This window comes from Crocodylus siamensis, chromosome 6 (assembly GCF_052110815.1).
Source record: "Crocodylus siamensis isolate JL-2025a chromosome 6, ASM5211081v1, whole genome shotgun sequence".
Taxonomy (NCBI): Eukaryota; Metazoa; Chordata; order Crocodylia; family Crocodylidae; genus Crocodylus; species Crocodylus siamensis.
This window is the reverse complement of record NC_143400.1, coordinates 85,135,442-85,158,328: the sequence shown is the minus strand read 5'-3', so window position 1 is coordinate 85,158,328 and position 22,887 is coordinate 85,135,442. Positions and strand designations below refer to the sequence as shown.

General features: G+C 43.2%; 1 protein-coding gene and 2 long non-coding RNA genes across 4 annotated transcripts in view; 1 reads left to right on the top strand and 2 right to left on the bottom strand.

Moving 5' to 3' along the window:
- The window catches only part of LOC149863110 (uncharacterized), a 70,756-nt gene extending 70,429 nt beyond the window's left edge, over nucleotides 1-327 (bottom strand). For both annotated transcript variants that reach the window (XR_016442857.1, XR_016442855.1), the window contains exon 1: nucleotides 194-327. This is a non-coding gene — a long non-coding RNA (uncharacterized LOC149863110). The remainder of the gene's footprint in view (nucleotides 1-193) is intronic.
- On the top strand, nucleotides 147-10,474 carry TNFSF10 (TNF superfamily member 10). The gene is made up of 5 exons (XM_090050612.1): nucleotides 147-281; nucleotides 2,784-2,936; nucleotides 4,593-4,635; nucleotides 5,455-5,571; nucleotides 6,484-10,474. Exons 1-5 carry the CDS (start codon nucleotides 159-161, stop codon nucleotides 6,933-6,935), a joined length of 888 nt encoding a protein of 295 aa, XP_089906738.1. The 5' UTR covers nucleotides 147-158; the 3' UTR covers nucleotides 6,936-10,474.
- Nucleotides 2,016-22,887, bottom strand: part of LOC149863108 (uncharacterized) — a 31,172-nt gene continuing 10,300 nt past the window's right edge. Inside the window, exons 2-5 of the long non-coding RNA XR_016442858.1 lie at nucleotides 18,707-18,812; nucleotides 14,899-14,965; nucleotides 2,721-2,861; nucleotides 2,016-2,400 (exon numbers count right to left, since the gene is read on the bottom strand). This is a non-coding gene — a long non-coding RNA (uncharacterized LOC149863108). The remainder of the gene's footprint in view (nucleotides 2,401-2,720; nucleotides 2,862-14,898; nucleotides 14,966-18,706; nucleotides 18,813-22,887) is intronic.

Here is a 22,887-nt window from a genome sequence, read left to right as displayed (position 1 = left end):
TGATCCCTGCCACCGCCCACGACCAGCCCCGGGGAGGAAACGCGGCTGTTGTTGTGCGTCTGCAGCACACGGTCCCGTGCGGCCAGGGAAGCAGGGCTGGCGGCCCGGCCCGGCCCGGCCCCGTGTCCTCTCACGCGCGTTTGCGGGGCCAAGCCAGGATGCTCCCCACGGCCGGCCCCAGCACCGGGCAGACCTGCGGGCTCGTGCTCATCTCCGCCGTGCTGCTGCAGTCCATCTGCGTGGCGGTGACTTTCCTCTACTTCACCAACGAGCTGAAGCAGGTCAGTAGGGCCCGCACCTCAGCGGGGCTCGCAGCGCCGCGCATGCCCCGTGCACCCCGCGCCGGGCGGCGGTTGCATCGGGCGGGAGGCTGCACCGACAGAAGCGAGAGCCCGGCTGTGGGGGCAGAGCCGGTGGCGCTGCGCTTGCTTTGTTCCGCTGCAAAACTCAGGGGTTGCAGCTTGTTTCCAGCGGACTAGAGCAAGGGGGGTGTTGTTGTGAAACCACGTGCAGGGGTGGTTTGCGTGCCCCGTCTGCACATCGGTTGCTGGTCACTCCAGGGTTGGTGAAATGAGGGATCCAAGAGAGTTATTTGGTGAAACAGGTACACCAGAGATTTCCACCTCTTGCTTACACTGTTCAAAGGCCTGTGTTTATAGCCCTTGCGTTCCAGTGATTCCCTAACTGCCTTTTCTCCTTAGTTTTAACCTTTAGCCTTACTTTTAACCTTTAACCTTAGTGTCTGTTTTACTAGGCTGGGTAAATCATTTCCAATAATACTTATTGGAATTACTTGTTATCGCAGAACTACTCATCCAGAGGTGGTGTGCAGGGTACATCCAGTCACTTGAGAGAGAACACTTGGTGAGGCAAAAAAGTAGTCTAGTGGCTGTGCATTATGGTGTGGACATTTGACTTTTATGCCCCAGTCTTCTCAATCTGCCCTGCAGAAAAAGTGGAGCAGACACACGATGTGCAGGTCTTGTCTGATAGAAAGTTATTTTGGAGCAGTTAAAGTTCAGTGCACATACAGGATACAACCTGGGAGGGAAGCACTGGGGAAGATGGACTTCTTTCCACTTTTAAAAAGTGTCTCAGTTTCCCTATCTGTAAAACAGGGCTAATATTACTTCTCTTCCTGAATGGTACAAGGTGTAATCCATTGAGGGCTGGGAGATGTTATGGCAATGCTAGTATAGGTGGTTATAGCAAAAGGTAAAAGAAGCAGTATCTTTTCCATCCAGCATAAAGAGAAACTGTGGAATACCTTACAACTGCCCTTTAGACCTGGTCAGAAAATGGATAGTAAAGGGTGGTCTACAGTTTCTGCCCCAATTTAACCACATTGTTTTAGAAGCCAATATAGTTAAATCAGTACAACGCTGTAGTAAAGGTTTGCTTTAAAGGTGCATATAACCATGTAGCATATTGCCATCAAGTTAAGGTAAATGCCCCAAACCACCTCATTAAACACCCCCCTGCAGTCTGCAGCAATGATCCAGAAGGCTGCAATGGCCTCCTTTCCAGCTGTGGCCTTTTGCAGCAGCGATCCTAGAATACCAGACTGTTTATAAACATGAAGAAAGGCTAGAGTCACTGTCCAAGTCTGAGGTTTCCTGTTTAAGAGGAGCTTTGCAGTGTGGAAGGGGTGAATTGCCTGCATCCTGCCCCAGTAGAAAATCCATCACTCCTCTCCTTTGTTTCCAGCCTGACAGGAAAGCAATGAGCGTGGGGGAAGAGTATGATCTGTGCTAGAATTTCCCAGGCTCCAGGAGCCAGTTACATGCTAAGTAGTGTGATCCATCAAAAAAAGGAAGAACTTTTATAGAAAACAGTTGAATTTAAATGACTGCTGATGACTCCTTTCTCTGAGCTTGGGCAATATATAATAGGTCTTACCCCCGCCACCCCTTGCCTCCTCAGGCATGGTTGATGCAGTATCACTGAGTTGTAGAAGCAGGATCACTGAGTTCAGTGTATAATTTGTTGGCATTTATTTTAGAAGATGTGTTCTTATATTAAGCAACAGCGCCAGCTTGAGTTTCGATCATCTCCTAATCCCCCGAGCTGGAGCAGAGCTGTTGGCAATACTCTTTGCTATTCTAAACTCTTCCCATTGTACTCAATGGGGATTTTGGCACTGTCTTCAGTGAGGGGGGCACAATTTCCCCCTTTCTTCTATGCATCAGAAGGTAGAATTGTCTCCCTATAGCTGGAGATCACCACGTTCAAACCTGTAATCAGAGTCTACTCAGCTTCCTCAGAAGGAAAGGGGTTGAATGTGTCATCCTGATTTCATTCCCTCATAGAGGCTAGGAGAGACCCAGCTGCCTGCTGCAGGGTTGAGTGGAGAGAACTGAAGTGGTTGAGAGTCTGTTGTTTGGGTTCATCTTCAAAAGCCTGCACGGAAAGATCCCTTGAGTAAAGTAAATACATTTTAACGCAGGATTGGAGCAGCTAAAAAAATTCACAGCTTGAGTGATTTGAGATTGCATTTGCATAAAGTTTACTCCATTGAGCCCTTCACATCCAATTTATGACCAGAAAGATAACAGTGTAAGTGTATTCTTGGACATCAAATATCTGCTTGTACCTAAATAAATATGTAAAGTTGGGAGGAAGTTTTAAGCCTCCTTCATAAAGTCACTGCTTGCTATACCATGTTGGTACATTAAGAACAAAAAAAGATGTTTCTAAATACAGGGAATTGAGTGACATACCATATATGCAGACCTATGAAGACATATTCCATGAATTAACAGTTGTCCTCCCTTCTAACGCAGCTCCGGGACACATACTCCAAGAGCGGCATTGCCTGCCTCCGTGGGGAAGAACTGGGAACTTTCATGGGAGACTTGGATCTAAACAGAATAGAAAAGAGAGAGCAAGACCCCTGCTGGCAAGAGAAGTGGGAGCTAGGAAAGTTAATTAAAAAGGTATTTAGAAATTGTCTCACAGACTGGTTAATGGAGTTTGGTTACGTCATATCAGTAGATTCAAACAGTTAGTTAAACTCCAACCAGGGAAGTAAAATGCAGATTTGCACACCCTCTCATCAGAAAGGTTCAGCACCCTGGGAGAGCTGCCCCGATGCTGAAACACCCTCTGGCTAGGAACAGATGTTGCATTTGCCCCAGACCAAAGAAGTCCCAGGAGCAGTGTGTACACATGTCACACTCTTCAGATCAGGGTTTAGTGAGCGGCTGAATGCTTTCTGCTTTTCTGCCGTTGATTCAGTGATGCAGTCTTGGGACAATTATTCAGATGTGCTTTACAATGTCCCAGAACTAGGTGTTAACACTTCTTAACTCATGAACCTTTTTTGGCTTTGTCCCTAGACAATGGACACGGATGTTTGACCAATTGCACTTTGTCCCAGGATAAAATAGTCTCTATGGTCAAAGCGTTAATAAAACAGATGCTTCTTATGCATAGTAGCTATTCTGCAGATCCACAATAAACACAACGAAGGATGCCTGTTGTGCCAATGAATTGCAGAATAAGGATCTTCTAAAGTCATTACCTTCTGTAATTTTAGTAATCCATGGATAATGGCTGTGCCTCTTATTTCATACACAATGATAGTCTCTCACATTTATATGGAGATAACATAATGTCTTTGCTGTTCTCATGGACTTATTACAATCTCAGCAGAAGAGACATCAAGGCCTAATGGAACTTGCATTTGTTATTTCAATAGATTCAGTATACACTCCCCATGAGACGAACCCTGACAACCTTGTAGTGGAGAAACAGAAATGGTTGCAAGGGACACTTTTGTGTAACAAAGAACCACCATCAAAACTACATGAAAACAACTGAGGACCTTATTTAAACCTTAGAATTCATGAGAGAGTTTTTTGTTTGCATTTCAGCTCAAGATGAATGTAGTGGGTACTGTTATGGGCTACTTACAGGGCATGAGCTACTACAGTGAATATAGGGCATGGGCACATGTGCGTTTACTTCATTTGGTGTTAGAGTGGTTTTGCTATCAGTCTTTATGGCTGCCAGCTTGTATATATATCTAATAATTGGAAGGTAACAGCTCCTGCCCTTTTGAAACCTTCCCCTTTTGAAACAGCTCCAAATGTACATGTCCATATTCTTTGTAGCGTTTGCTCTAAAACGTGCAGTCTTTCCATTTGTTTCAACAGGCCAGTGGTGCCCTAGCAGTTAAACTGGAGTCTGGCCAAGCTCCAGTGACTCACTCCACAGTCAGATGATTCCAGATTTACACTGGACTAATTACAAACAGAATCTGAAACTGTGATTCCATATTTCTTCTTATTTAGGGACTGCATCAGGGTCAGATTTTCAAAAAACCTGTATACACAATAAGCAGAGCTCCATTAAAAAATGTTCCAGCTGATTACTTTCTTGCAAAAGTTTGTTACGATCAATTAATTGTGCTTTTCTGTTTAAGGTCGAATTTCAGATACAATATACAGTTTGTTTGATGGTCAAATTCAGATTCAGAAGTTTGATCATTCATATAGTACACAACACTGAAATAGCCGTTTTCCTGTATTTTTGCCAAGGTTATACTGAATCCACCTGACATAACCAGTTTTCTTTATGTATTCTTGCAGATCATGTCAAGATACCATGAAGAAACCATGTCTGCAGTGAAAGGTATTTTTTAGTACAACACATTTCCTTACCCTATAAAAAAACAAGTTGTGTTGGTAGTATATGGACAGGGGTGGCACATGTGCATTCCAGATTTAGAAAATGTTTCCTGATTTCTTGCCCAGTCATAGTTTGTCCGTGGCAAAGCATGATAAATGGATAACTGTTAGCATTTGCTGACATTTTAAGATGGGCTTTATGGTTACAAACTGTGTCAAGTAGAGCATTGGGCCAGGAGTCAGGAAGAAATCCCAGATTATATTGCTCACTCCAGTGCTATTCAATACATTCAAGTTCTCTGCTTCAGAAAACAAATAGCACTTCCACTGTCAGTGAGCTACTTTAACCAAAAGCTAAGCATAGCTCTGCTTTGAAGCTGGTGCAGTTGTTTAGCCCAAGGAAGGACCATTAAAGAGCATTCTGGCCTCAGAAACCAGTGGAAATGTTGCTTGAGTAAAGAGTACAGAATTAGTCTTATAGCACTGGACTTTATGAGCCACAGTTTTTTGTTAGAAAGTTATCAGTGGGGTCTGGGCTGTTAGTACTAGCTAACAAATGTTCCAAGCTAACAAACATAATCTAAAAGACTTTTAAAGACATTTCGAAGAGAATATGGAAAGAAGTTAGAGGCAACTTTGACCTGATCACAGGTTAAAGTTGAGTCTATTACTGATCTAATGTTCAATTAAAAAAAAATTGACAAAAGTATCTTCAGAATGCTGTCCAATTTGACAGACGTTTATATTTACAGAAATAATAAATGTCTTTATTATTTCTTTTATACTAATTTGAGATTAAATACTGTGGTCTTTATTCATGCAGCTGAAACTTCGCTAAGTCTTTCAACAACTGAAGATCAGGAATCTCAGACTCCCGTGCACAGAGTAGCAGCTCACATAACTGGAAACAGCAATAGGATGAGTTCATCATTCACACAAAGTAAGACTTTTTGCTACATTGGAAAAGGAAGTAAATATTTTAAAATGGAGCAAGAACATGGACTTTATGTGCTTTGTGGTTTTCCAGAAATGAATAAAACTAAGTTGATGCTTATCATGAACAACTGGTGCCTCCCACAACTGGGGAGGGCACTGTGGTGGTGAGAAGGAAGGGCATCATGGTGGTGAGGACCTCCTGCCAGTGTTGGTGGTGGCGAGCGAGGACCGTCCACAGCCACTGCTGGCGAGCGGAGACCGTCCACCACTGACATCAGCAGTGTCAGTGGTGGGGGGGAGGGGTGGCGAGCAGGGACTGGCCGCATCAGCGGTGAAAGGGTGGGCTACAAGCAGTGACTGCCCACAGAAGCCGGTGGCAGCTTCAGCGGTGGCCAAATTCAGGGGGGGCACATGCCCCCCCATGCTCCTCCTACGTGTCACCTATGATGCTTATAGCACACTTTTTTTTTTAGTTGTCAAGGACTTTATGAAACATCTGGTCAGAAAATGGGAAACAGCTTTTTATTTAAAAAAAGAAAGAAAAAAAAAGATTTCCTCGATTTTGTTAAAAAAAACAAAACAAAAAACCACTGAGTTCACTCAACCCCCTTCCCTCTTCCTTGGATCTCTTTCTCCTTTGCTGTATCTTCTTGGAAAAATATTTACTGTACAAGATCCCAGATGCTATGATGATAAGCATGTTAGAAATGTAATACACAGATGAGCACGACAGATTCCCACAAGCTGTTACTTATGCAACTTCTTGATAAAACCTGGTACGCAATCCTATTCCATCAGAAGCCAGTGTGGACCATGATCTGGCCTAGTGCTCAGATTTGCTTTTTCAAAGGACAGTGTTTGTTGCTGTCTTTGGGGCTTTATTTAACCCTGTATTTTTCTGTTTCTTCTCAAACAGATTTCTCATTCAGAAGAGGATACGGGAAGAAAATACACTCTTGGGAAGCATCAAGGAAAGGCCATTCTTTTCTCTACAATGTGGAACTGAGAAACGGGGAGTTGATCATACCCAAAACAGGGTTTTATTACATCTACTGTCAAACTTACTTCCGATTCCGTGAACCAGAGGATGAGGATTCAGACTCAGATTTATCGGAGCAAATCAGAAAACCTAAACAAATGGTCCAGTATGTTTACAAACTGACCAGTTATCCAGAACCCATCCTTCTTCTGAAAAGTGCAAGAAGTAGCTGCTGGTCTAAAAAAGCAGAGTATGGACTTTACTCCATATACCAAGGAGGAGTGTTTCAACTAAAAAGGAATGACAGGATTTTTGTCTCTGTCAGTAATGAGGACATAGTTGACATGGACAAAGAAGCAAGCTTTTTTGGGGCCTTTTTGATCAGCTAAATGTTTAAGACAAAGGCAAACCCCAAATGAATCACATTTTCATTTTTAGGACTTAGTTTTCTATAAATACTCTAAACCAGGGAATGAAAAGCCTCATATTCCAAAGCAGGCATGACAATGTGAGACTCCCCATTGTCAGTGGAAGGTCTGATTGCACTGAGAAATGGTTCTTACAGTCAGTAAGGAAGAGCAGCTGATGACTGAAGCTGCATGTGACCATAACTGGTATAAGAGCCAAGCAGATCCCCAAACATGGTCTCTCATTTCCAGCCAGTGAACTGAGTTGGAAGGATTTTAACATGCCAAAGATTAATAGCTTCAGCTAGAACCAGATCATGTGCAGGTAGGCACTGTCCATAGTTCTGTGTACAACTTTACCAAACCATTGGCTGTCATTTGTGGCAGTCCATATACAGATGATTTGTACAGTGACAGGATTGAGACGGGCTACTTGCATAGCAATTAGACTGAGGTTGGAAAATGGATGTTGCTTGTGGTCATCTAGTGGGAGCCGTAAGTCTCCTTACAAGCTGTAAGTCTGCTTACAAAAACAGTCCCTCTAGTATCAAGGAGATAGTTGTCACAAGTAAGGGACTGCAGAGCAGCCCCTACATATTACAGAAATTCAAGATAAGCCAAAATGCAGAACACAGCAGCATTTTATGTTCAGTGAAGAAAGCATTTAAGTACATACCTAACGTTAAGCTTCTGACTAGCCCAGCTGGAATCAGTGGACTACTCATGTGCTGAGTTGACCATGTGCACAAGTGCTTGGCAGGATCACAGCCCAACTACACATTATTCTTGCCTTCATTAAAATGTACAGAGGATAGGAAAAAAAAACCAAATGTTGTAATGACATGGCAGAGCCACAAAAATCAGTCAGTCAATATTCTGAGTTCCCAACACATTATGGTAATATATTTGCTTTGTGGATACACATTGGACTGCAGATCTTTTGCCACATCACCATATATTCAATTGAGCAACTGCAATCATACATAGTGAGAGTGAGTTTTTGATCCAGAATGAAGGTATTTTTCCTTTAAATATTGCATTCTGCTAATACAGTATCATTTTGCACACACTGGGCCCATGTGTATGTGTCCCTACGGCACCATTGTTACTGCGCCATCATTTAATACTTTCTTTTGGAAGTACTAAATGACAGCACAGTAGCAGCCCATACTGTGCCGTGCTGGTGGTGCATGGTTATTTTTAGCTGCTATGCTGCCATAGCACTGCGCTATACTGAGGGAATGTGTTGCTACAGAGATATAGCAACGGTGTCATGGTTTTTGCCCGCAAACACTACATTTCCATAGTAGGTTGCTACAGCGACATAGCATCGTGTAAAAGTGTCCACTGCATGTGACACGGAGTCTGTCATGTATATTGGTCTGCCACCGCGTGCCAGGATGTGATGACGAGAAATGCATTCTGATGACTGATTTTGTAGGAGAACCTTTTCAGTCCGAGACAAAACACACATCACTATCTGTGCTGATTTTTTGCTAATGATGTTGATTTGCTGGGGTGGGGAGGGTTTTCTTGTCTTGTTTTTTGTTTTATAGGAACATGTAAGGACTTCATAGCATTTATTTTTTTTACTGGAACTGAAACCTATATTTTTTAGCTACATGATTAGAACTGTGAAACGTTTGCAGGAGTAAGCAATATGGCCAGCTAATATAAGTCATCATCAGCATCTCCATTGACTTAAGTGGAGCTATATCAATTTATACTATCTGTTCCGGCTCTTCTTCAGTGATAATGCTGTGTATTTCCAAAAGCAGCAGCAGTTAAAAAGCAGTAAGGCAAGGAAGATAATATGAATCAACTTCTCTACAGATGTAACTTAATAGAATTAAATGAGCAGAGAATAAGCACATCTTATATTTTTTGATATAATAAGGTTGCCTTAGGAGCCATAAAATGATGGAAGCCACAAAACCACCATATTTACCTGGCTTATGGGCTACATGATAAATATGTGCAATGTTCATCCTGCTACTTTGTTTATGGATCAGGAAATGAGTTTATGTGAACCATCTTACTTACATTTACTATAATAAGGCAAAAGTGTAAGTATACCAGCTGTTTACTGTTTACCTTGTCCCTGAACACCAAGAAAAGCATTTACAGCAATCACTTATTTTTACCAGTTAGAACGATGGAGCAAATGCAAGGTGAAATATAAACACACAAGTCCATTCTGTTTGCATACGGAGTACAATGTATAAATCTTAGTCATAATCAATTCTGTGAATTGTTCTATTGCTTATAATACCTCTGCTTTCATTGTACTCATGACTCTTACATTATGCAGTCCATACAGACTGTATGGAGACTAGTCCCAGCTTGTTATTTGAAACATTATTTAATTGGATGACTTTCTGACTTTGAACACAGTCTATTCTTAGATCAGTTTCACACTGGTCACTATTGACTGGTGGATGCACTCTTGACTGGTACCCTGCGTGAAACCAGAATCATATCCCAGATATGTAGCTAACAATAAGCCAGACTGTCACCCTTGCTTTAATTACATTGTATTGTACACCCTGATCCTGAAATAGGACTGTTTGCAGTGCACAGAAGCTAAGTATATGTGATGGCACTCTTTTAATCTATTGAATATTTCTTCCCATACAATACACCTTTTTCTAAAAAATCTGCCCACTAAATTGGGGTGTATGCATTAATGTGATAAGTATATGTAATTTCATTTTGATGTTAATGACATTGATTGTAGATTGAGGGCTGAAGCCTGCTCCCATTGAGAACAATGGAAAAACTTGAATGGTGGAAGATCAAGACCTTAAAAGGTATTCACAGTGAGTAAAGGTTGTGCTCATTTTCAAACTATATTCCAGTCTTTTTTCTGTTCAGTTTTCATACAACAATAATTTGCAGAATTCTAATCCAAATTCTCTTCCTCATTTCAATTTTTGATTCCACAAAACCCCTCTTTTCTACATGTGCACTGGACTGTGCAGGCATTACTGAGCAGTCCCGGTGCTGCATGGGTCATTTCTGATGCTACTGTGCATAGGCTCGTTGCTACTGCGCAATAGCGTCGGAGTCATGGTTCATGCCTGTTGACACTGCGTCACTGTACCAATGAGCTATGTCACCGTAGCTTGTCGGTGTGGCGACAGTGTCTTGTTAGATGCACCCGGTATGTATATATTCTCATGCTACTCCGTTTTGGGAGAATATGGCACAAGGACTAGTACGCTAAATCTCATTTTATTTCCCTGTATCTAGACATATCTAGAGATATTATCCTGGGGAAACACTATCAAGCAATATCTGAAATGAATAATTTGAAGATCAATAGAAAGATATACCTACCATTTCAAATGGTGAATTTGATCTCTCTCATTTGCTCACCTTATCCTGTCCCCTCCCTCCATTTTGAATGCAGAATGTAGCAGTTATTTGTGTTCATTGTGTTTGTTTTGACGATTTTTTTTTGAAAACTTGTAATTTTTTGAAAGTTATATGCTTTTATATAAAACACTTTTAGTAAATAACCATTTGTCCTTTTATTATTAACCATGTTCTTTATACCTACCTTACCTTAGTCTGAGAGCCTGATTCTGTTTGATCTTAGGGAGCTTTTCTATTGACTTCAGTGCAAACAGGGAAGGCATATGAAGGGGATTGAGCCACTTCCCTCTGCATACACACATGCAGAGAAGAGCAAGTCTGCATGGGAACAGGCTGTACAGGTGCACTCCATGCTGGGAAGTTCAAACAAGGATGCTGCCTCCTGGAAACACTGGCATTCACCTGAGTTCTGTCTAGGCTGGTGGGTCCATATCACCACTGCAACTTGGGGCAGAATCAGAACAGCACCATCTGGCCAACACTATTTACCATGCACACTCCTTTAATCTATTATCTTGCATATTTCTTCCCATAGAACACACCTTTTTCCAAAAAATCTGCCCACTAAGTTGAGGTGTATGCATTAAACAGGGAAGCTGATTTTCTACCCAGGATAGAAGCATCCCGCTTTGATTCCTTCTCCACTGTGCAGCACCTGTAGCATTACTATTTGGGCAGCTGAGGGAGTCAATTCACTTCATGGCTTTTTGTTCTTCATTTCTTAGGTATTAACATCCTCTCTCCTTTTTAACGGTCTTCATGTTCCATCAATCAAGCTAACTTTTCTGAGGCCACTTTTGCTGTTGACTGGTCTCTCTCCTTATTTCCCAGCCCTGGAGATTTTTAGCTCTTTTCAAGATCATATATCTATCTATGGAGACCAGTCTTCAGCAGCAGCTAGGGTTTCAGCTGTAGTTAGGCAAGAAAGGGAAGGTGAAATTAAAATGAAGATTAAGCTCTGTCCCTGATCTATGCAGCCATAACTCTGAAGAAATCTTTTTCCCTCAACTTCATTCTTCCTTTCAAAAACAAGGTATGTATTATATTCTGGGGAGTGCTGTATGCAAGAACATAAGAACATATGGTACTTCGTTGCACCAGTCCTAAAGGCTCCAGACCCATTGTTTTATGTACAAAAATATAACTGCAATATGGTCCATGTCCTAGTGATCATACAAGCCAGGTAAATTTACTACAATGATTGTGTTATTCTTTATCTGGAGTACGGGACACGCATCAAACCCTGGTAATCAAGCCTCCAGACCTGCAAGCTAATTCATGAGTGGATCTCTGCATCTACACAGAGCCCCAATAAAGCCAAGCCAGAGGTCTTCCATGACTAAGAGCCCAAGTTTATAATGAGGCTCCCTAGTATATGCCTCAAAATAATAGTTCATTTTATATCTCTTGCTTTTGACTCATTGTTATGGGAACACATTAGCTAATTGGCTTTCATTACACAGATTACTATTGCTTCTCTGTTAGTTAATTGAATTAATATTGTTTTTATTTTAGTAATAACCAAACAGCATCACAGCCTCATAGTATTAGGTGTAAGAATGCATGACACGAAGTCTGATACAAACCGCATGGTTTTCGGATTGAACTAATATCAGCTATTAGGGTTTAAGAGAAGACCTAATGTGAGAAGCAGATAATCCCACATCTGCTTAATGTTGTACCTCCCTCCAAAGCCTTGAGGGACTACCAGTGTCAGAGAGGGGATACTGGATCAGATGGACCTTTTACTAAGATCCAGATAAATATGCCAGAGGTCAGCAACATACAGCCCACAGAGCCACTAGATCTAGTCTGCAGAGCTGGAGGGCTTTGCAAGTGCCTGCACCATGTAGGACTGGGCAGCAAGTAGCTGTGTCTGTGCTGTCGTGGCTTCTCCGTGCCTCTCCCCCCCACAGCTGCAGTGTGACTGCAGCTTCCCGTTAAAGGGGAGCTGTGCCAGGGCCAGGCAGCTTCCAGGTGTGCTTGTGCCGCAGCCAAGAGGCAGGGGTTAGTGAGGAGAAGAGGCAGCAGTACAGACACAGTTTGCAGCTGTGTGCAACGCCCCAGTAGCTGGAAGAGCTGGGGGCTGGGGGAAGTGGTGGTGGTGCAGCACAGCTGCCTGGCCCCAGCATGGGCACAGGGAAAGCCGCCCTGCTGCTGATTCACCACTGAAACCACTTAGCCCACATCAGACAAGAACCAAGTTGTTCTGGCCCACAGCTTGTTAAAGGTTGAGCCTGGGACAAAGGTTACCAAAGGGGCTCTATATTTCAGGGACTGAAATGGCAAGAGTCTCTTGCCATTTTTACTGCCCTTCTCTGGAAACTTTGTGCTCTTCTTAAGATGAAGCAACAGAAACCGAGTATCACATTCAAGGTTAAACATGTACCATCAGTTTATATAGTAACAGAGGCGGATTTATGCACGGGCCTGTGGGGCCCGGGCCCAGTGGCCTCTGCCAGTCAGGGGCCCCCTGGGTGTCTGGATTCCCTGAGGAAATGGTGGGTTTCCCCTTGAGGCACCCACGGTAAGGGAAGGATGGGGCAGGGGCTTGGGTGCTGCCCTGCCAGGGCAGTGCATGGGATCCAGGGCTGGGGCGAGGAGCAGGACAGAGCCCTCGTTCAGGAGGTGTGGGTAGGGCATCTCCCTGCCACTGCATGCACCCCCTGGGGGAGTGGGGCCATATGCCCCTCCATATTTGTGCACGGGGCAGATGCAGGCTGCTCACTGTGGGCTCAGGGCTGTCTGCTCTCCTGCCTTTCCCTTAGGAGCCCCGCACCAGCCACATGCCCGCTGCCCACCCAGCAGCAATGGGGGTGGGGAGTTGTGCCTCCTGCTGCCAGACAGGCAGGGAGCGTGCGGCCGGCACAGGGCTCCTAGGGCAAAAGCAGCAAAGCCAAGATCCCAAGCCAGTGCCAATGCATAGGGGGTGCGTGTGCACCCCCTGACATGCTGTGCTCGCCGGTTAGGTGACAGGCAGGCGAGAGCATTAGTGCCCGCCCTGCGAGTGCCTTCTGGAAGTGGCCACAGCAATCAGCTGCCTTATGATCAGCCGCAGGGGGGACCCACCCACTGGTGAGACTGGCTGCAGGGGGACTCCCCCCCCGGTCACTGACTGGTCGCTGAGGGTGCGGGGCATGTGCCCCCTCCCCCCCCCCACGACTAAGGTGGGGCACCAGTCGCCTATGCCCCAAGCCCACGGCGGGCACCGCCCTTGGCTCTGCTCTGGCCATGGCAGGGACACAGGAAGCAGGAAGGAAACTTGGGTACGTGCCACCCCACCCCCAGCCTGGCCATCATTCTCCCTGCCCTTGGCAGCAGCAGCACCAAGAGGGGAACGGGCCCATCCCCTGCTGGAGTCCAGCTCCTGGGACCTGGGGCCTGGCTGCGTGGAGTGGCCTGGTTTCTCCAGGCCTGAAACAGGCCTGTGGCTCTGCCCTGGGCAGAGGGAGGAGAGCGGGGAACCTGGCCCAGAGACCACCTAGCACTGGGCAGCCAGGAAAGCTCACCTTCCCCCTCAGCACTGCTGAGCAGACTCAGGCAGCTGCTCCTTGGTACTCTGACATGTGCTCCAAGGGTCAGGGGGGACACTTTAATTAGAGCAGCTCTGAGAGCCACTCATAGCACCTCATGCATCAGCATCCCTGCACTTAAAAATGGTGATGCAGTGTTTTTTAATGAATTAGTGTTCATAATGGGGTGTGGGGGGCCTCCAATTTTCTGTTTGCTCAGAGCCCCAATAAATCTTAATACACCACTATATAGTAACCACTGCAGATAATAGTCTGTGTTATTTCCCCCACCTCAGCTGACTGTTTAACCACCACTGCACAGTAAACTAGACTGTCTACAGCACCACTACCATCTGTTTCTAGAACACTTTCGAATCAGAATCCAACTGAGTTTTCTTTCCCTACTATTCTCTTCTCATATTAATACAGAAAACACAAAGTATATCAGCTGCTGAGACAGCACTGATGGCCAATGGGTTATGCTCCATGCACTGGTTCCTGCTATTACAGTGTTTACCGGCTGTTTAAATAGCTTTTCACCTTATGAACTGTTCCTGCCAGGTTCATAATAATTCATATTCCTTCTCTATGATTCACATATCCCCATTATAGTGGGCCTCTCAAGTCTTGATAAGTATGATTGATATAGCTTCTATATCCTTAGCAACTGTTAGGGAGTTGTTCGCGTTTTACATATGGAGGGAGAGATTGGTGATCGAGTCCTAGCCATGTATTCTTCGCACATGTATTTTTGGTCTTGTCTGGTTATAAATTTTCAAGATCATGTTATTCCCTATTGTACCTATTCTACATATAACCACAGGGTGAGGCCAAAGCATATTTTTCTGCACATTTCCAGTTCTGGCAAATTCAGCCAAGCGGCTACCACTCTCTCTCTACCATGAGAAGCAGGAGTACCTATAAGCAAATATGGTTAGGCACTATTTATTTTCCAGTCCCACCTTGGAGCTTTAAACACAGACACCAGGCAAATAATGGTTTATAATAATGAAATACATATACTACTCGGCCTTCAAGATTGCACAGTTCAGTACCTTACAAATGACTGCAAAGCTTTCTGGACTAGTAGTGTAAATCCTGCCAATAGTAAAATCTTGCTACCTGTGAAGACAAGGAAAGAAAAGAAAACATTGAGTCAAAACCTGCAGCCCTTCCTTACATAGGTAGAACTCTCAGTGACTTCTATAAGTAACATGGAATACATTTTTCATTACTCTTATGCTGAGAGTTATTTTATAAAACCCAGGTGGATAAAAATCAACCATTTTTTTAAATTAAAAAATCTAATTTTTTAAAATTTAAATCAGATTTTTTTATTTTATCGTATTTTTAAAGATGGTATTAAAAAATACCCTATATAAAGATAGTTTTAATTCAGGATATGTTGAAGCTCAAAGATATCATCATGCAATAGGGATGATAACTTCTAATTATATAGTACTTGAGACAATATATTCATGTAACCTTTTTAGAAAAGTTTTATCAATAGGTCACAACAAACCATGGACGGTATTAGGGGCCAGATCTTACGGGGTTCCCAGAGGCTCCTCTATAGGTTAGTAAAAATTAAAGAAAAACACTCTACCCACTGGGACTCAGTGCTCAGTCTAAAAGAACCCATTAACCATCTCTGTAATGCTTAGTTTCAGTTATCAACTGTGGATTTTTGTCTCCAGAGATAACTTCGTTGGACCCCTGCTAAACCAGATGGGGCAACTGACAACTGACGCCCAGGAAAAAGCCAACCTATTAAATAGGTACTTTGCATCAGTCTTTCATCAGTCACACGGGATGCCCATGCCTGCTATGGGACAGGGAAATCTGGGTGAGGGGAATCCCCTACCCTCCATCAATGCTGACCTCGTGAAGGAACACCTTGAGAAGCTGGATACCTTCAAGTCAGCTGGCCCTGACAACCTGCACCCCAGGGTACTCAAGGAGCTGGCGAGCGTCATAGCCCAGCTCCTGGCACGGATCTTTGAAAACTCCTGGCGCTCTGGTGTAGTGCCCGAAGACTGGAAGAAGGCCAATGTGGTGCCGATCTCCAAGAAAGGGAGGAGAGTGGATCCGGCTAACTACAGGCCCATTAGCCTGACTTCTATCCTGGGGAAGATCTTAGAAAAGTTTATGAAGGAGGCCATCCTTGAGGGACTGGCCCAGGCTAACATTCTAAGGGATAGCCAGCACGGGTTTGTTGCGGGTAGGTCTTGCTTGACCAATCTCATTTTCTTCTATGACCAGGTGACCTATCACCTGGACAAGGGAGAAGAGATTGATGTCATATATCTTGACTTCAAAAAAGCTTTTGATCTGGTATCCCATGATCACCTCTTGGCCAAACTGGCTGGTTGTGGCCTTGGCTCCACCACTATCCGCTGGCTGGGAAATTGGCTTTGTGGTCGGACCCAGAGGGTTGTGATTGATGGCAGTCACTCATCATGGTGCCCTATAACCTGTGGGGTCCCTCAAGGCTCTGTCCTGGGACCCATACTGTTCAACATCTTCATTAACGATGTGGACATTGGAGTTAGGAGTGGACTGGCCAAGTTCGCCGATGACACCAAACTTTGGGGCAAAGCATCCACGCCAGAAGATAGGTGGGTGATCCAGGCTGACCTGGACAAGCTCAGCAAATGGGCAGACGAGAACCTGATGGTGTTTAACACCGAAAAATGCAAGGTTCTCCACCTTGGGAGGAAAAACCTGCAGCACCCTTATAGGCTCGGCAGTGCTACGTTGGTTAGCACTACAGAAGAAAAAGACTTGGGGGTCATCATTGACCACAAGATGAACATGAGCCTGCAATGCGATGCTGCGGCTAGTAAAGCGACCAAAATGCTGGCGTGCATCCATAGATGCTTCTCGAGCAAATCCCGGGACGTCATTCTCCCCTTGTACTCGGCCTTGGTGAGGCCGCAGCTGGAGTACTGCGTCCAATTTTGGGCTCCACAATTCAAAAAGGATGTGGAGAAGCTTGAGAGAGTCCAGAGGAGAGCCACGCGCATGATCAGAGGTCAGGAAAACAGATCTTACGATGACAGGCTGAGAGCCATGGGACTCTTTAGCCTGGAAAAGCGCAGGCTCAGGGGTGATCTGATGGCCACCTATAAGTTTATCAGGGGTGACCACCAGTATCTGGGGGAACATCTGTTCACCAGAGCGCCCCAAGGGATGATGAGGTCGAACAGTCACAAACTCCTGCAAGAGCGTTTCAGGCTGGACATAAGGAAGAATTTCTTTACTGTCCGAGCCCCCAAGGTCTGGAACAGTCTGCCAGCGGAGGTGGTTCAAGCGCCTACATTGAACACCTTCAAGAGTAAATTGGATGCTTATCTTGCTGGGATCCTATGACCCCAGCTGACTTCCTGCCCTTTGGGCAGGGGGCTGGACTCAATGATCTCCCGAGGTCCCTTCCAGCCCTAATGTCTATGAAATCTATGAAATCATCCTTGTTAACAGCAGTATATGGAGATGAGAGATAACAGACCTGATTACCTACCCATCAGCCCTGTTGTCTCTCTGCAAGTTTCTGTACACAGAGTCAATCCCTTACCTCTCTCTAAGGCAGAGGCAGGCAATTATTTCGGGCTTAGGGCCACTTACTGAGTTTTGGCAAATTGTTGAGGGCTACATTTTTCTTTCCAGTGCAGGGAAGGAGGAATAGCCCCATGGTCCCAGGCCAGAAGCCTCTGCTAGGCAGGAGTTTCTGGTTGGGGGGCCAGGACTAGGCAGACCTTGCTGCTGGGTCCTGCCACTAGTGTCCTCTGGGTGCTACTGCCCCTGGCTCTTGTCATCTTTGACAGGCAGCTACGAGCAAATAAATATTAATTTTCTAATTTTTTTTAGGGACCCTGCAGGCTGACAGAATGGCCTGGCAGGCTAGATCCGGCCCCCGGGCCACATTTTGCCCACCCCTGTTCTAAAGGCATGGCCTTTTGGGAAGTACTAAATGATGGTGTAGTAAACCACATACTGCACTGTGGTGCACAGTTATTTTTAGCAACTACTTTTTTGTAGCAGTGCACTATACCAGGGAAGCGCATCACTATAGCAAAGCAGCTATTGGTCACGTGTAGACCCACGCGGATGCTAAAGTTCAAAGTTTCAAGAAGTTAAATGAATAGAGGATTGTTGGGGTGAAGTAGATCTGGGCAAGGAGGAAGAGTTTGGATATAAATGCAAGGAGGTAGGAACAGCAGAAACAAAAGAGAAACATTTTGAGCAGAATATTCCAGAAGTCTTGAGGGATAAGTTTCGGAGTATACCCTCTCCATTGCTTTGAGATCTAGTGAGGGAATGGTATGGTAAGAGGGAAAACCTATCATGGTAGCAGGTTGCCAGGCTATAAGAGAGACCCTGTGTATTTTAATGAAGTTTCCTCCACCCATTGGTAAGACAGGCGTGCATGCAAAATGCAAACAGTGCAACAAAAATGCAAGGCCTGGTTGCCTGAATGAAACAACATCATGAGAAGTGCTCCTTCTCAGGAGGCAGCTGCTTTGAAGATGATGAAAGTAACATATCTGAACATGAAGGATCTCCAGGTTAGTGAACTTTCTTATTCCACACTTTTTTCTGAAGGCTTGCCTGTCTTTCCTGTCCATATCTTTCTGGACTACTTAGATTCTCATAAAAATGTTTGAGCAAAAATATAATTATTAATTTATGGTACTATCTTATTTAAATGCTGTTGTGTTATAAAATAATAGCTGAAATAGGCAGATCTTCCTTTTACAGTTTCCCTTCTAAAGTAGTACTGAGTGCAATGAATAATATTAAATGAGTGGTACTGGAGTGACTACACTGACTTATTTTGTTCAAGAGGATCCATCATCAGCTTACAGGATTCTGACTATCCGTCTCCAACATCAACATCACTGTCTAGTTTCAGAGTTATCTGCTAATGATACCAGCCTTCCAGTCAAATGTACATCACATAGTATATCACCTGCAGCAAAAAGAAAAAAAATCATCATCCAGAAACAACCAGAGATAAGTTTGTAATAAGAAGCAGCAGATTACAGCAAGAGGTAACTGATGAAAAAATTGCTGAGTTTATTTATGCAACAAACTCTCTTTTCTGTACGGTTGAGAACACATACTTCACTGACATGGTTCAGTCATTACACCCAAGATACAGTCCACCTAACAGAGCTGATATAGCAGGCAAATTGCTGTATAAAGCGTATGAGAAAGAAAATAAACAGTGTGCAAAAAGTCTAGAGGGGAAAACAGGTTACTTGAGTCTTGATGGGTGGAGCAATGTCCACAGTGATCCAGTAATATGTGCTTGTGTAACAATAGAAGAATGGACTGTCTACCTTACAGAAACAATTGATATATCAGGAAATGCACACAGCCAAATTCTTACCCAAAGTAGCAGTAAAAGCTATAACTGATGCACTTCTTAGCCAAAGACTTCAGTGCTCCAGAAATAAAGGCTAATGTTGAAGCTGCAAAATACTTCCATAACAACCACTTTGCAGCAGCTGCTCTGAAGAAAGCAGGAGGAACCGATTTAACTCTCCCACAAGACATGCAATGGAACTCAGTAGTGGCCTGTTTTGAGTGATATATATTGAGAAGTGCCCTAATCTGATGACAAGTTGTGGACAAAGTTGCAATAAAATAGGTGGAACTGTCATAGCCAAAGTTCTCCCCATTGGGCTAGAGAGAAATGTAGACTATAGGCTGACTATTCTGAAGCCTATTTCCATAGCCTTGAACAAAGTGGAGGAAAATCGCTGTTTTATTGCTGATGCTATTGAAATTTGGAAGGAACTGAGTGAGACCTTGAAAAAAGAAACATGCAATGACATAGTTAAATTACAGGCGTTAAAAAATGAATGGATTAACCACTATCTTCAGCTATTTTTTTTGCCAATATTCTCAATACTTAGGGTTAATACCAGGGTCAATCCTTAACTGCTGAAGAAAAGGAGTTGGTTATCACATGGGCACCCACCAATCACCCCTCCATAATATCAACTACGATAAGCTTCAGGGCTAAGGGTGAACCATTCAAGAAATATGTGTTTGCTGCATAACCATGTTTTAAAGAAAGTCACACCAGTGAACTGGTGAAAGTCACTGTATCCATCAGAGACTACTGAAGTGATAATTCAGCTTTTAACTTCTTCTGCAGATGTAGAAAGAATATTATCTTCCTTTGGACTAATTCATTCTAAATTGAGAAATTGCTTGTGAACTGAAAAAGCAGGAAAGCGTGTCTTTCTTTTCCAGACTATGAATAAACAGGAAGAGGAAGACTGAGTTTGCTGCATAACCCAGACAGACAAGGTTCATTGGGTAGATGTGATAACTTTTATTAGACCAACTAAATAGTTGGAAAAATTATTCTTTGCAATCTTTCAGGCACAAACACCCTTCTTCAGGCATAGGAAGAGTTTCTTGGTGTGTGTGCACTCTCCTAGGTAGGACAGAAGCCAATATGCAAAATGCAGGTCTGTGAAAATGCAAAATGTGTGGCAGTGAGGATCAAAGAGAATGGGAGATGATAGGTGTGAGAAAGTAGTTGAGCGGGGGAAGGGGGAGAAGGTAGTAGAATGTAGCTTGTAAATGAATACAGGTTACCTGGGATTACCACATGTCAGGCAGGTTACAAAGTGCTATAAATCCAATGTCTATATTTAGTCTGTGATTTTTTTGTATCCAGTAGATTTATGAAGAGAAGTTTATAGGCTTGTCTACAAAATCTGTTTTGTAAATTCCCTTGGAGGAGCAGAACTGAGAGACTGGAGAGGGAGTGGTTGTCTTGCGAGAAGTGTGCACCTACAGGTGAATGGGTATTTTTGTCTTTGATAGATTTTCAGCGTGCATTCATTCTGGTACACAGTCATTTTGGTTTCTCCTATATATTTTCCTTCAGGGCATTTAGTGCACTGGATAAGATGTATTGCATTTCTGGAGGTGCAGGTGTAAGATCCAGGAGTGGTGATGGTTGTGTTGTGGGGTATACTTAGTGTGGGGGTGGTGGAGATGTGTTAGCAGGTTTTACATTTCGTGTCCCAGCCTGGTCTGGATCTATTCAGTGTGCTTTGGGCCATAGGACGTTTGCTTCTGGTGATGAGGTTGGCGAGGTCCAGTGCTTGTTTAAAGGCTCAGATGGGTAGTTTTGGGAAGATCACTAAGAATTGGGTCATCTTCTAGTATGAGTCGCAATTGTTTGAGGGTTTTCCATGCAGGTTCCAGGGAAGGATGGTATGCCACACCCAACGGTGTATGACTCGTGGAGATTTTCTTTCTGTACTTCAGCAATTCTGTGTGTGGTATATCTGGATGTTTTTTTCAAAAGAACAATCTCTCTCTGCATAACCTAGTATTTTAAGTTTCTCATGTTGACCTAGCTGAAATAATCTACTGTATTTTTGTTAAAAACACATTTCACATTTATAACTAAAATAGTTTTAAGTACATATGCTTGTTTTCTCAAAATAATAATGTCTTTGGTTGAAAAAAATATCCGAAATACATAAACTTGTTGTTTTAGTTAAATAAAACAATTTAAAAGTCTGTTATTTTTGGTGACGGTTATTGTTGTCTTCCTAATACAGCATGGCAAAAATATCCCCCAAATATCTATGATTAATTTAGTGAATTGGAGACAGTTCACTTCCCACTGACTTCCCAAGTATCTGTTTCAATTAGCTTTTGTAAATAAAATAACCAAATCATAATTCAGTTTTCTGATGTAGCTTCAAAATTAATCTGAAAACATATCACAAATAAATCACTGCTTTAAAATGTATAGTGTATACCTTCTAAAATGAAACCTATATCTATCTCTGAGTTGTGCATAATATGTATTAAGGTTACATCAAACAACAAGAATGCACTTTTTGTAGAAAATGATTAAACTGAGGCTATCTGACCAGGGATTTAAATCAAACCCATCCTGATAAAACCTATATATTTTATTTAGCCAAAAGTAAATAGGGCCTCCACCCCAGAACCACTGCCTCCCCCTCCAGCTTTGTGAGTAGGTAAGGAAGAGATAGAAGCATTAACACAATGATGATGACCTATTAGTTAAATGTACTAAAACCATTGCAAAAGGGTAAAGTTAAAGTGGATGATTCTTTAAATTAGTGGTGCAGTAACAAAGCAGTGCCCTAATTAACTAATGCTGCTTTTGAGTCAGCTTGCAGGTGTTTACTTCTGTGTAAATAAGTGTGGAGGGACTCGAGCACAATCTGAGGGGTTCTTATCATACTATTAAATTGAAGTATCATGATATTATTAGTATTATTCATTGTTGTTACTCATTTAAACCGTAGCCTTTAAAAGCATGTGTCAGACATCTTTGAAAGACTACATTTGTAACACAAGTCAAAACATCTTCTGCTCTTCACTATAATCAAATATCTGCATTCTGCTTTGCAGTCCATTGTTGGAGAGACGTCATTTTTAAACAGATTTCTCCCATGAAGTCTGTTTCTTCACTCACTTGGCCTTCTCCCCAGTAAAGGCATAATCAATCTATGTTCAGAACTTTCTACTATTTCCATGTCAACAAACTGGGATGTAAAAAGCAGGAATTAGAACGTGATGGGCTGAAAAGAGGATAGAAGCAACAGAACAGGGAGAAAAAATTCAACTCACTATAAATAGAAACTCTCCTGCAACCTTAACTGTAGTGCTTGCTTCCGACCCACTGATGTGCAAGAGCAGCACTGGTATTTTGAGAGTTGCATGAAGGGAAGGGGCATTGTACATAAATGAACATTGTTGCATTTCATTTAATGCTGGGATATCGGTTGCAATTAAGACACCCAGTAAATGAGTAGAAGAGAGAAAAAAAAACCAAGTGGTTTTTAACAGTGATAGATTGCAGTGATCTCCGAAGAGTTAAATGCTGCCAGAACATTCTCCCTGCCTGCTACAGCTAGAGGCCTGGAAATGACATTGGGAGTGTAAATCAACTCCCAGCAAACTCAATAGCAAAGTTTTCTGCCACTACCTAATATGAAAAAAATGTGTGTGTGCGCGCGTGCGCTAATACA